Consider the following 14,813-nt stretch of genomic DNA (forward strand, 5'->3'; position numbering starts at 1 on the left):
AATTATTGGTGCAGATTGTAATCCCTGTGGCATCCCACTTATCACATTTCCCAATGCAAAATAGAGCCATAGAATAATGCAGGGATTCTGGCCCAACTTTTCTATGCTAACCAAGAAGTCGATAATCATTCATATGTTCTTCTCATTAAGCACCCATCAAACCATCCTGAACATTCAGTAATATCTGGATATTTTATTTTGCATAAGACAAATGTTGACTTGTTCCTTGAGACAATCATTGCCTGGTGCTGATTCAGTGAAGGGGAATTAATGCATGATAGCATGGTGCAAGATTATTGTTTCAAGCAACTTTTACTGTATCCTTGTCAATGTGCAAGTTAAACTGCTCTGAACCCTGGAAACAATTCCTTTTCGTTGGTATTCCTATCCTCAAAAGAGCAGGATAAATTTAACCTGATAGTTGTTAGTCGGTTTGCTATGATACAAGAAATCATCGGCCAATGGCATGAAGGTCTTGCTTACCCCTCAGCTTGGATTCCACAACAACAATCGTTTGCAGTTCTCATTGCAGCCTTGCCTCAGCCACGGAGCTGAAGGTCAGAGTAAAGATGGGAATGGACGACCTTCACTTCAAGGCAGTATTGAGGCAAATGTGTCACGCTGCACGACCGGGGTCAGTGGGAGTGTGAAAACAAACCAACATCTGCAGTATGACACAAAGAATTGTCATTACCTCCGGCCAGTAGTATTGATGTTCCTCTGAGATAGTTCGAACATCAGTGACCTTCTTTATCGAGTAATCTCACTTGTGGGTCTCAATCACACCAGAACACTTCTCAGCATTTTCTGTTTTGATTTTAGATTTTATTGCGTTTTGCTCCAGTCTATAATACTGACTTTCTCACCTTTATTTCTTTGTGATCCATAACTGAAAAGGACAGAGTGAACTATTTAGCTTGCTGGGCCTTTGCAGTACAATGAGACCTAAGGCCATTTACTTCCAATAAAACCCCGAACAAGCAAAAATCGAAATAGAAGCTCCAAAGGCCCACCATTCACATCACTGAACTGGTGTGGGGTGGGGGGGGGGGGGGGGGGAGGTTGGCCAAGGCTCTAAGAATTAAATCCAAGATGTCTCTCTTTTATTATTTTCTTTGGCTTGGCTTCGCGGACGAAGATTTATGGAGGGGTTAAAAAGACCACGTCAGCTGCAGGCTCGTTTGTGGCTGACAAGTCCGATGCGGGACAGGCAGTGCCATAAGTGCCATAAGGTGAAACCCAGCATAAGGTGGCACTGTTAGTTAGCATAGCTGTTACAGTGCCAACGACCAGGGTTTGAATTCAGTGCTGTCAGTATGTTCTCCCCATGTCTTAGTGGGTTTCCACCCACCCTTCAAAACGTACGCAGGTTGTAGGCTAATTGGGTGGCCCGGGCATATGGGGCCAGGAGGGCCTGCTACTGTGCTATATGTCTACATTTAAAATGTAAACATTTACAATTTAAATTTAAAAATTCTATTCAACTTTTTGATTGCTTTTTTTGCAGCTGTCTACTTTTAACACTTCATTCTCTGGCTTCCAGAATTATGAGATCCACCATTTTGTCCTGAGTTCAAATAAAATGAGCTTTATCACAGTGGCTCAATTTGCTCTAGGTTTCCTCGCTCATTTAATTCGATGAAGTTCCCGCTTTCATCTGCAAGATTTACCATGCCCATTAATTTAGAATTATCAGCAAATGTAAACCTGTCACATTACCCTTCCATCCTATTCATTAATCTGGTGAGATACTGGGGACCAGTGGACATCTCTGGAGGGCTTTTCTTGCTGCTACTCATTCAGGTTTCAAGTAGGTCACCTCCGCACAGAGATAACATTTAGCCACTCGTCAGTTTTAGTAATGAATGCCCAATCTGTAGCACAAAACCTGCTACAATTGGATCAATTTTGGAAGCACTGATATAACTGTAAGACTGCCAATTGGTAATATCTTACTGGGGCACAAATAAATTCACTTTCTAGCTACAATTCTTAATCCGATACAGTCACCCGTCTAACTTACACCAGAAATTAAATGAATAATAGGTTTATATAAAGACAGAACAGAAAGACTGGAGAAAAAAGAAATTAAAAATATATTTAAATGGTCATTTGTCAGCATTGCTGTGTGTGTTATACTGTATGAATGTAGCTTTACTCCACTCACCCACTAAATTGAAAAACAAAGGTTGATGTGGTCAGGGCCGCTGAGATCATACTCCACTGCACCAACATAATAAGAGCACTGCTTTCACTTTAAAGAAAAACCTTAGACCGTGATTAACTGTAACTTGTAGCTACTATTTGCATAGAAATCACAATTGCAGGCACAGACATCTATGTGAACAAAGCTCGCTGCATTGCACAGGACAAAGAGAAATCAGTGTACTAAAAATGGTCAAGTAAGTACATGCTACACTCTGCTTCTATCCCACATTAGGAGCTTCTCTCTGTATATGTTTATGAACACAAATGAGACGAGAAGGTATTTAGTCCAAGGAAGTTTCAGAGCAAACCATATGAAGAATGGTATTGGTGGAGTCCACAGAACAGGCCAGTTCTACTGGAAAAAGAAGAATATAAAAAAGTACCAGCAATAATGTGTAAAATACAAAGATCTCAGAAGATCTCAGACCTACCATTGGTCAATGAAATAGATGGCTTCACATTTTCCCCACTGTGGTGATATGTTTCCTCCATTGTATATCGTTGGTTTTATAAATGGAGCTGGCCCGCCCACGGATGACTCATACCTTATGACTCCTTCCCCGTGGTCCTGGGCCATAAAGGCCGAGCCTCCTCTCCCTTGCCGCCATTCCTATCCTGGGATCCCGGCCAGCAAGGTTCTTCTGTGTATTCAAGCCTATCGTTCCCTCCGCTTTTCTCTGTGGTTTCTGGTAGTGCCCTACACCCACATTAGGCTCTATTTGCCAGTTCTTTATCTATTTACTTAGTCTGTCCATATCTCTTTGCATGCTCCTATCTCCCTGCTAATTTTTGCATTGTCTGCAAATTTATCCTTTATAATTAAATTGTTCCCTTATTTTCTTTGTCAATAATTATTGCTGGGCCTATGTAAAGTGGGTCCTGATAATATCTCATAGACTCTGGCCTGTTCAGCTACATGCTGTTATCTTTTTTTTAAAGGAGATATGCAAGATATATTGACCTCTTCACAGTCATATAGTAGGTGAAGGTTCCATTTAGGCGCTATCATATTTGAAGTACACTGGCAGTGTTTTCTTGGGCACTCAGACAAATCCAATGTTATAATGTGATGCAGTGAAGGAAAACTGTTACCTACCGTTTTTCAGAATACAGCAATGTGGACTAAACATATCAGAAAGAGAAGACAGTTTGTATATTCTCAACACATAGGGTTGTTTTAAATGTAATTTCCATTTTACTGAACCAATTGAAGTCTGTAAAGGACTGGGTTGTACCTTTATTAGCTGCCTTCCAGTATGAATTGGGTAAGAAGAAATAATACATTATCAACTTACTACAGAAGAGTAGTTTTCAGGCACCTCTCTGGACCACAGCTCATTGCACCCCAATTAGTATTGCCCTGAAAAATATATCGAAAGTTAGAATTCATACTAGCATCAACAATGGATCGTTCACTTTAAATGTTAGTTTGAGAGATGTTCGCTAATCGAAGTTCTTAAAGCAGGAGGTAAAAAAGGCAACAAAAAAAAAAACTAGTGGTGTTGCCAGAGCTGCGATAATGGCAGCGCTGGCACTGGCGTGGACTTGGGAGAGTGGGAGCTCAGCTCTACTCTGCAGGAGGGGTTCGCCTGGTCCTGATCCCAACTGCTCGGCGCAGGCTTTAAACGGCTGTTAATGCTTTTCTTAAATCCTGCAACCAGGAAGTCTGTGCCCAAGATGATGGTGTTCGTGCTTGGCAATGGACCACAAGGAGTTGCAAGCCCTGGAGGAGCAGGGCATTAGAAACGGGGAACAAGTGTTGGCAAACAAATCTTGGTATATCACGTACATTACATTTTTATGTCTCATTACATGACAATGAATGGAACCTTGAAAAATGTGATCTTATTAAATGATAGAATCGGCTCAGGACCCTAATTCCTTAACTGCCCTCATGGATTTTGTTTGTTCCCTCCCAATCTTAAAATATTTTCCTTTTCCAGCTTTTCTTTTTGCCTATTTGCATGTTATTGTTGTAATGAAAGTTGAATAAGTACAGGCCATGGGGTTTATTAGAGTCAGAAGCTTATTATAATAATTACAAAATAGATTGGTATGAAATAGAAAATTTTAAAAATACTAAGAGCAGATGAGATGTCTTCAACCTCAGATGTTAATTCTGTTTCTCTTTCCAAAGGTACTGCTTGAATTGTTGAGCGTTTTCACATTTTCTGTTTTTGTTTCAGATGTCGAGCAACTGCTGCTTCAAATAATGTTACTGCACTCATTTCACAAACCTTTTAATGAAAATGGCTGGCCACATGCCTTACTCGCTCCTTAAGAAATCTCATGGTGCTAACATTTCCAAATGGCATTGTTATTGAGAGGCCCAGGCCTCTATCCACTTTTAGTTCTGTTCGTTCTCTGACACTGTGAGGTAAATATCTAGATCTTTCACGTTACCTGTTTCCTGAATTTCACAAGTGCCTTTCCAGAAGCCATCCGTTACTGCAATTGCACCTAGGCCAGACCGGGCAAGGATAGTGGATTTCCATCCTTGAAGATTGGGTGAGGCATGGGCTCATGGGCTGGAAGGGCCTTTCACTGTGATATATCTCTACAATAAACCAGATGTGCTTTTAAAACCATCAGGTAGCTTTGTGATTACCATTACTGAAGCAAGTGTAGCGGGCCGTGCGGGTGCACAGCGCGGCAACGCGAACTGTCGCCGGCACGGGTTCTGCCGGCGTGCATAACCATAATACGGGCACTGCATATGATGCAGCGGCCGTGTCGCGGGCCGAGCGGGCGCACAGCGCGGCAACGCGAACTGTCGCCGGCACGGTTCTGCGGGGGTGCGGAACCCTAATGTGGACATCTGCCTACTCTCCTAATGGATCACACATGAGGGATACCGAGGAATGGCACGTTGAGCCAGAAGGCGCGGGACACTTACACGGCTAGATTTAAACCTGCCGGTCCCATGGATCTCATAGTGATGCCCCACCTTGTCCCGTGGAGCCCTGGACACACAGTATATAAAAGAAGCCTGTAAACCCTGAATAAATCAGTCTTGAGTTGACTAGTCTGGCGTGTGTTTGTATTCTTTAGTAGCTCTACCGTAGTAGCTGCTACAAAGCTCCTTTATTTGACTGTTTGAAGAATAATAGGACTGGCAACGAAGTTATTCAAGTAACAAATGAATCAAGCAGTGTATCATCTTTACTGAGATGACTTGACTCTTGTTAGCAGATGGAGAGACAATAAATAAAAAAAATTATAGCCTAATTTCAATGTACTCAAGCAGTGTACAACTTTTGTTTTATAGAAAATTGACCCAAATCTTTAGTTTTGGAACTTGCCCTTCTCTTGAAATATCGCTTGTGAAGATGCATTCCTTTGTGCATTTCTGCCCTTTTGGTCCACAAAAACGTACCAATCAACAGTGAAATAATTGGATAATTTTATTTACCTTTAAAAATGATGAGTAACCAGACAAAATCTTACGCCACAAAACTCTCCAATGGGTGAAACCTGGCACCACACCAAATAGTCCAGATACTTTTAAGAAGTTCAGACTACTTGGCTTTACTATTACCAAGTATTCTTTCAAGAAACTAAAAAGACCTGGGGTTTTTTTTTCCCCACAATTTCTTGAATATTTGTCAGGGATAATAACACATAGATGGGTGAAAGTTGTAAAAAAAAATATCAGTAGTGGGTTATTTTATGTCCACAAACAGACATTTACAAGCTGAGCACTTTAGTAATAAAACATTGTGGACCAAAGCGATCATATATGAATGTTTATGGTTAGGGAAAATATACAGAGGGCCTATAACTATACTTGTAGAAATACCTATAGAAATTTTAAATGCCTTTAAATAAAAAAAATCCATCAAAAATGAATCAGAAGTGATAACCCAAGAAGTGTATTTAATTTGGCTTCCTTCACTTCAGAGACTTTTGTTGTACGTACCCTTTTGAATACAGGTAGGAGGCTCAAAACTAATGACTTCATAAACATGCACTGTGACTTGAAATGGTCTTTAACACACTTCCAGATGAGCAAAAATGTCCATTAAACACTGTGCTTTCCATAATGAAAAAGAGTTCCAAGTGAAAAAGTTTTACATCACCTTAAAATTTAAATTTATGTTCTGATTGCACCCTAGCATTTCTATAAAATATTTACCAGTGTCACATTATTGCATGGAGCACTATATATATCTTCAATTACTTATACAATCAGTACAAAGTCACTTTTTAAACAAGTATATAATGCTTAATTTTGAATTAACAAGTTAATAATAAAATTTGTGCAAAACAAGCAGGCCTCTATAATTAAGTGACATCATTTTTGCTGTCGTTTTACAACAGACTGAGGCATTTGCTCAGAAGTGTGTCTCTTTCTCTGTGATGGCAGGAATGCGTCCGTCACCTTTAAGTTTACCATCACAGTCACTAATTGTGCTGCAGCATGTATCCGTGTTGGATATTCCCATTCCTTTCCGTCGCAGGTCTGCGCTGGGTGTCGTAAGTTTCTTGATTTTCTGAAAGAATTCAATATATTACATTAATAAGGGATGATTTCTCTTTTTTTGTTTGAAAATAAAGAATGAAGCCACCATTTGATCTCAAGCAATGAGAACATATCGACATTATGACGACAGGTAGTAAGTAGGGGTGGATGAAAGGAGCAAAGGCCCCACTGAGTGGGAGGCCTGTGCTCTGACTGAACTCCAAGCAGGATTCTCAGATCTGGTAAATATGTACTGCCACAGCCCACACAACTTAATCCACTTCACCAGCTACCCTAAAGTGGTGCAAAAATGTACCAGGTGGGAAAGAACAGTCATGGATGGAAATCAGATAAGATGACAAACAAATGCATGTTAGAATGAAGCCATCTAGGACATTCCCGAGGCTCTTCCCCTTGATTGGAATGAGGGGGTCATAAGTTAAGGGTTAGGGGGCAAACGTTTAGAAGCTTCTTCACTCAGAGAGTGGTGGCTGAGTGGAATGACCTTCCAGAAGAGGTGGCTGCAGCAGGGTCAATTTTGTCATTTAAGAGAAGGTTGGATGAGTGCATGGATGTGAGGGGATGGGAGGGTTATGGACAGGGAGTGGATAGGTGGGACTAGTGGAGTTCTCTTAAATCGGTGCGGACTAGAGGGGCCAAGATGGCCTGTTTCCGTACTGTAATTGGTTATATGTTATATGGTTATTTTATCCTTGCTCTTTGTTTCAAATTTATGGATGGGACAATGGTTGCCACTTGTCTACTATTCTCACCAAAATGGTCATGGTTACATTATCCTTATACGCAAACTGTACAAAATACCATGTGTTCTCTTTCTTGATGAGATTCTCATGGTAAGTCCTTTGCACACTTTCCATTGATATCAAATAAAAGTTTGTACACCTGCAACTGCTGTGTTCCATCTCTTCAATCGACAACATACAGCCTTGGTTATACGTTTTTTGGAAGAAATACATTTTACATTAAAAAAAAGTAATTATTCAAGCAAGGTAACTCCTAGGCATACTGATTGACCACTCAGCGAAGAAAGGAAAATGCTAGTACACGCAGGCAGATGCAACAGATGGTGTTCCATACTTACTGTATGGAAAATGCACCACCCACGAGTTGGGATTGAAGTTGGATTTGGGAATGAGGAGCAGGCATTAAGTGGAAGGATGGGCATCAGTTAAAGGGCATTTGGGACTAGTGTCTTGGAGGAAAAGGAGTGGGGTCAGAGATTATTGGTAACGACTGGGGTGGTTGTACTGACATTAACCACACCATCAGTGTGAATATAAGACAGCTTTAATAAACTAATATGGACACTAAGAGGTCTTGTCTCTCTGCAAGACGAACCTGGAAGGCTAGACTGAAGCTCTGGACTGCTTTATATACAAGGTCACCGGAATGACCCCTGGTGACCTACTGGTGTAATTACATATTACCACAGTGGTGATGAGGGAATTGAAGTTTAGGTCTGCTATTGAGGGGTCTTGTAGGATCAGGTGACCTCAATGAGATCATAGGAGTTGGTTGTAAGGTGGGAAAGAGGTCAGTAATTCAAAGAGTAGAGGCCTGAAATATGAGATCATGGTGAAGGTGTCTGGGGCCCATTGTTGCAGTGTGGGGCACAGAAGCAGAAACATGAAAGACAAATAGATGATTGACCTGATAGGAGATTGATTCCAGCATTAGGAAGGTTTGATTGATCCGAACAATACCACATTGTGCATTACATAAAGGAATGATTTCATCCCATGTACCCTAACATAGAACTTACATCAGGGACACAAAGATGACTTGTACACAGAAGTGCTTTGACAAAGTTCCAGAGCAAAATGACCTCATTATGGTTCAAAGTTTCATTGTCATGTTTCCCTTCAGAAAATAAGCTGTTTTCAATTGCATAATGTTGAGAAAAGTGCAATGTCACTGACCTTCTAAGCTGGAGTTCCTCCAGTGAAAAACAGTAGAATAAGAATAAAAACATTTTAATAGCTGCTTGTCATTACCTCGAAAAAGGATCCTTCGGTACTCCATATTTTGAAGATAAATCCCAGAGGGATGCAGATCATGGAAGAAAGAGCCAGGGCCCAACCTAGTGCGTAACCCCAGTCTGGATAGACGTAGACATTGTTATACTTGAGTGGTTTATATCTCACAATGAAGAAAATGAAAATTGCCTGAAAGAAGAATAATTTATTAGCATTCCTATTGATTATCTCAGATTTTCAAAGTATACTCCTGTAAAACATGTTTAATTGAATCCCAGATATTTCACCTAATTAGTTTGTACCAGTGCTCAACACTTTTGGAAATGGAACAATATTACTATGGTGTTTATTCTGACTCCAAGTTCCTTGAATGTTGGGTTCGATTTAAAAGGTTATTACCCAACGTTGTAAGATTTGCCCAGTAGCATGACGTGTTGGCAATGCTGAGATATTGTTTACAATAATTTCAGAAAAAGGTTATTCAAAATTTACCTTTCACAAATGAAATAAATACAAAGCATTCTGTTACCAGATCGTCCGGCCTTCATTGGGCCTTTGCAAATTGATTTTCAATTTGAGCAAAGGCTTTAGACCTGAACTGCCAAATCTATTTTACTCCCATCCAATTTTACCTAAACTGAAGAAGGTCTCACAGTATTTTCTACTTTCATTGCAAATTTCCACTCTATTTATCCTTTAGAACTAACTTCCATATTTGCCCTCTTACAATCCTTGAACAATCTGGTGACTGTGTCTATATAATCCGGTAGTAGAGTTAAAAATAAAACACCAAAACGAGCAGGCAGAAAGAAAACAGGCAGAACAGAGAATGGATAATTTCATTGGTTCGGGACTAAATAAAAATCTAAGTACAGTAAAACTCATGGTATCTGGAATTCAAGCAACCACCTTAAAAAAAATCAAGGAAAATGTATTAAAAAAAAATAAAATAACATAAAAAATACATGTTTAAAACTGTAAAAGTAAATGTTCTCTGAAATAACACATAAACTTTGGAAGATGGGAGCAAATATTCAGCCAGTGGAGTTCCTTGGTCATGCTTTGCTCGTAGCAGCTGTTTGAATAAAGTTGTGTGAAACAGCATCGGCGTCGCCCATGATGAAGAGCTGGCTGATGCCACCTCGCCGTTGGGGTGATTTTCATAAAAAGTTTCCTTATCCCTGCTTAGTAAGAGTCACCCCGGTCAGAGGCTCTATCTGTAATCTTGGGGGAAGGGGAGCTAATTACCTCTGATGTTATTGTTTGTTTCTCGGGCGGCTCTGTGGAGGGGGAGGAACCTGCAGGTGCAGCGACGGTTAAATGCTTTCAAAGAATGTGACTGAAAATAAATTAAAATATATTCGTGCAAGTGAAGTTTGCTTGGTGTAAGTACAGTCTAGTGTTTCTGTCTTTCAAACTATTTATTCTTAATGCAGGTGTATTAGTTAGGCATTGTAAGATTGAGTCTCAAGCATCCAGAAACACACTTATCCAGCATCTACCAATCCCCATAGGTACCGGATACCAGGGGTTTTACTGTAATAGAGAAGAGACTGTTTTAAAATGGTGCACAATGGATGATAAACATACTCAAAAGTTTTGCCATTTTATTTAATTTTGAGGACAAGTTAAATAATTATGATTTTTTTTCTTAATTGAAAGAAATAAGGAAGCAGTTATCAATAAGAACGTACTGCGCATATACCAGGGGTGATGAATACCCAGCACCACTTAAACAGAGCGAATGGTCTGTACCCAATCATGTCTTCAATGTTATCATAAAAACGATTACTTCCTGTGAATGGGAGAGAGATTGGAATAATATAAGTTCTTTAACTTTGCATAAAATAATATCAAAACATGATCTGCACTTGTCTTTATTGCACTCTTTCTCCACAACTTTTAACTGGCCTAGGAGAGAAAAGTATTTGTTTGGTAATATTTTGTGCATGCTGTAGAAAACCAATTTAATTATTAACCAGTATGGAATTCAGTGAGATGCATAAGAATACTGGGGATACTTCAAATTATGATGCTTATTGACACAATCTGATTCATTTTCTTTCTTAACTTAACCTTGCAAATATTAGAATTTAGAATATGAATCAGAATTTATTGTCATGAACCTATCACGAAATTCATCATTTCAAAATGAATAAAATAGGGCAAGAAAAAAGGAAAAGACAAAGTGAGGCAGCGCCTGTGGTTCATTGTTCATTCAGGAATCTGATGGTAGTGGGAAAGAAGCTGTCCTTGTGCCACTGAGTGCTTGTCTTCAGGCTCCTGTACCCTCTTCCCCGATGGTAACAGGGTGAAGAGGGCATGGCCTGAGTGCTGCGGGGAGGGGGTTTCCTTGAGGATAGAGGCTGCTTTCTGAAGACACCACCTTTTGAAGATGTCCTCGATGGAGTGGAAGGTAACAACTCTCTGGAGTTCTTCTTGTCCTGAACATTGGCGCCTCCATACCAGGCAGTGATGCAACCAGACAGAATGCTCTCCACCTACACCTGTAGAATTTTTCGAGTCTTTGGTGAAATCTCCTCAAACTCCTCACAAAGTACAGCCGCTGGCGAGTCTTCTTCGTGATTGCATCGACATGGAGGCTTCAGGACAGATCCTCATATGAGGAAATCTTACATATTGGGGGAGAAGGATGGGGGGGGGGGATGAAACAGCAAAGAGAAGACAAACAAAATATTCAGTATCTTCCTTTTGAAATCCATTTTTAACTTATCAGCACAGCATTTGTTGGCCAGAGGCAATTTGCTCCTGTATTCAGGAGGCTGTGGATAAATACAATGACCAAAATCATTGGCCTTTTGTTTGCAGGGAATTGCCGAGAGCAGAAAGGGCTACAAGTTAACAATGCAATTGAAAAGAAATCAGGGATTTGGAGTTGGGCAAATATCAGTCGTCTTATTACAAAAGGCAAGACACGGTATTCTTTGCTCTTTCATGTATATTAAGAAAAGGTAAGAAAAAATGTAGTTTGTTTTGCAGTCAGGGCTACAATCACAGCATCTGCAGACCTTCTTGTTTCATTCGCTTGCTTTGCAACAATGCCACCTACAGTTCTCCTGCACGAAAATCTCCCTCAGTTGGTGTAAACACCACTGAAAGTGGGTGGTGGATCACAATATAAGATTATATCACATCTATTTGATAAAACGCAGCTATTTAATGGTAGTGCTAATAAGGCGATGCTAACCATTCTGTTCCTTCGCTGCAGAATTCTGCAGGGGACTAATACCAAGTCAGGCATCTGTTAAAGTGCATTAAATCTGTGAAAGGAGCAGGTGTTGGTGGACATTTTCAATGGGGGAGTGTTAGGGGACAAGATATGAAGAGGAAAATTCCTGAAGCATTCCTTCAAACGCGAAGTCAATCAAAAAGTAACTGCAGTTAACCAAAGTTCCAGGACCTGAAATGTTAACTGATGCTGCCTGACCTGCTATGTGATTCCAGCAATTTCTGTTTTCTTTCAAACATAAAACTGTCAGAAAATATCAAAAGAAAGATGGACCATTCCCCCTTCACGCGGTAGAGATAACCCACCAGTCACCAGCTAATGATCAGAGAATAAACCCCTTCCGTGGTCCTTCCATCACACTTGAAACCTTAGCCCGGTTTCGAGCTGTGAGCTGGAGCGACTCTTTTTCTGGATGATTTCTGGAGATGTGTTGGTATTCATCCTCAGCACTGTGGCAACATTTGGCTCCGCACTCGACCTTCTGCTCCCAGGTAAGAGGTCCTCTGAAACCTGCTAGTCTTCCCACAGAGGGAACTGTCCATGCTGTAGTACTGCTAGTACAGGTTTACATTCATTGAAATGTGCTGAGGTATATTGCGTGCAATCCAGCAACTCTATTCAAACGTTCAGTACAGCAGAGTAATACACAGTGCTGAGAGTAGATTAAGAGCAAGATAGCAATTTGAATGGAGTAAAGAAAGCAAAGCATGATTTTACTGGTGTGAGATGCGTCTGGAGGCTTGATAGTAGTGGGAAAGAAACTCTCCTTGAATCTGGTAATGTGTGGTTTCATACACTTGCATTTTCTTCTCTATGGGAGCGGGGAAGGGAGCGCGAGGATGGAATGCGTTGCTGGCTCCTTTCCAAGCCACTGGGAAGTGTAGATGGAGGCAATTGAGGGGAAAAAGGTTGAAGTTATGCTCTGAGGTGCATTCCAAAAAGTCTGCAGTATCTTGAGGTCTTGGGTGGAGCAGTTCATGTAGCATGCAGCTTTACACCCTAACAGGATTCTCTCTTTGGTAAATGTTGTTGAGGGATGCCGAGAAGGTGGCAAATTTGGCGCAGCTTCTTGGCCACTGCATCAACGTGGTTGGTCCAGGGCAAGCTGGGGATATTTACGCCTAAGAACTTAAAGTGTCTACTATCTCCACCTCAGTATCATTTGCATAAGCAGGGGTATGTGATCTACTTCTCTTCCAGAAGTCTATGGCTAGCTCCTTAATCTTGTTGATATTGAGGAAAGGTTGTTCAAGCCACTATATTCTGTGTCTCCTTTTAACATTCTGTCTTGTCATATTTTGAGATCAAGCCTACAACTGCGAGTTTAGAGATGGAATTGGAGCAGTGTTTGACTACTCAGTCATGAGTGTACAGGGAGGATTGTCAGGGGCTGAGTACACAGTCTTGTTGGTGTTGAGCATGAACTTAACTCATTCCAGATCTAAGAGTTTATACTGCTGGATATAGCATGGAAAGGAATATATGCAACTCAAAGTTTTGTTTTGAGGGTGCAGAACCTTTATGTTCCCGTTAGGATAAAAGGCAGAGCCAAAAGTTCGAGAGAGCCGTAGTTTTCAAGGGAGATTAGAAATTTGGTTCGAATTAAAAGGGAGGCCTACATTAAATATAAGAAACAAGAAATAAATGAGATGCTTGGAAAATACATGGATTGTAAAAAGAAGCTTAAGAAAGACATTAGGAAAGTGAAAAGAAGGTACAAGGTGGCTATAGCGAACAGGGTAGAAATAAATCCGAAGGGTTTTTACAAATATGTAAATTGCAAAAGGAGAGTGAAAGATAAAATTGGTCCCTTGGAGAATCAGAGCGGACAACTGTGTGCAGAGCCAAATGAGATGGGGGAGATATTGAACAAGTTCTTCTCTTCGGTTTTCACTAGGGAAAAGGATATGGAATCGTGTAGGATAAGAGAAGCAAAAGTGGTGATTATGGAAAATGTAGGGATTAGAAAGGAGGAGATGTTGGAACCTTTGAGGCATATAAAGGTGGATAAGTCTCCGGGTCCCGACGGGATTTTCCACAGGACCTTGAGGGAAGTCAGGGAGGAAATAGTGGAGGCTCTGACAGTGATTTTTCAAAAGTTCCTAGAGGGGGGCATGGTGTCGCAGGATTGACATGTCGCAAACGTGGTTCCTCTGTTTAAAAAGGGCTCCCAGTGTAGGCCCAGCAATTATAGGCCAGCAAGTTTGACATTGGTGGTTGGTAAACTAATGGAAAGTATTCTTAGAGATAATATGTATAAGTATCTAGAGAGGCAGGGACTGATCAGGGACACTCAACATGGGTTTGTGCGGGGAATGTCATATTTGACAAATCTTGTGGAATTTTTTGAGGAGGTGACTAGGAAGGTTGATGAGGGTTGAGCAGTTTCTATATGAATTTCAGTAAGGCCTTCGATAAGGTTCCACATGGAAGGTTGGTCAGGAAGGTTCAGGCACTAGGGATTAATGTTGAGATAGTCAGATGGAGTCAATGGTGGCTAAAACCCTGAGAGTCATTGTGGATAACTGTATGTCAGGATGAAGGCCAGTGTCGAGCAGTATGTCTCGGTGATTGTTGTTGGGTCTCTTGTTGTTTGTCATTTACATTAATGATTTGGATGATGGAGTGGTAAATATGCAGATGGTACAAAAATGGGGGGAGTTGTGAATAGCGAATATGGTTTTTGGAGACTACAGAAGGAGTTGGACTACTTAGAAGAGTGGGCTGAAAGATGGCAGATGGAGTTTAATACTGATAAGTGTGAAGTACTTCATTTTGGGAAGAATAATCAAAACAGGACATATGCAGTGAAGGGGAGGGCACTGAGGAAAGCAGAGGAACAGAGAGATCTTGGAATAATGGATCATCATTCTTTGAAAGTGGATTCTCATGTAGA

The 14,813-nt window shown here is 40.7% G+C and overlaps 1 protein-coding gene across 4 annotated transcripts in view; it reads right to left on the bottom strand.

The window, feature by feature from the left end:
• Window positions 1–5,587: 5,587 nt before the first annotated feature.
• slc6a11b (solute carrier family 6 member 11b) overlaps window positions 5,588–14,813 on the bottom strand; it is a 188,205-nt gene continuing 178,979 nt past the window's right edge. For all 4 annotated transcript variants that reach the window (XM_069939876.1, XM_069939874.1, XM_069939875.1 and 1 more), the window contains 3 exons: window positions 10,362–10,462; window positions 8,686–8,856; window positions 5,588–6,701 (listed from right to left, as the gene is read on the bottom strand). In XM_069939876.1, the coding sequence (XP_069795977.1) occupies window positions 6,543–6,701; window positions 8,686–8,856; window positions 10,362–10,462 (431 nt within the window). In that variant the 3' untranslated portion in view covers window positions 5,588–6,542. The remainder of the gene's footprint in view (window positions 6,702–8,685; window positions 8,857–10,361; window positions 10,463–14,813) is intronic.

The sequence above is a fragment of the Narcine bancroftii genome, chromosome 5 (genome assembly GCF_036971445.1).
Source record: "Narcine bancroftii isolate sNarBan1 chromosome 5, sNarBan1.hap1, whole genome shotgun sequence".
Classification (NCBI taxonomy): domain Eukaryota; kingdom Metazoa; phylum Chordata; class Chondrichthyes; order Torpediniformes; family Narcinidae; genus Narcine; species Narcine bancroftii.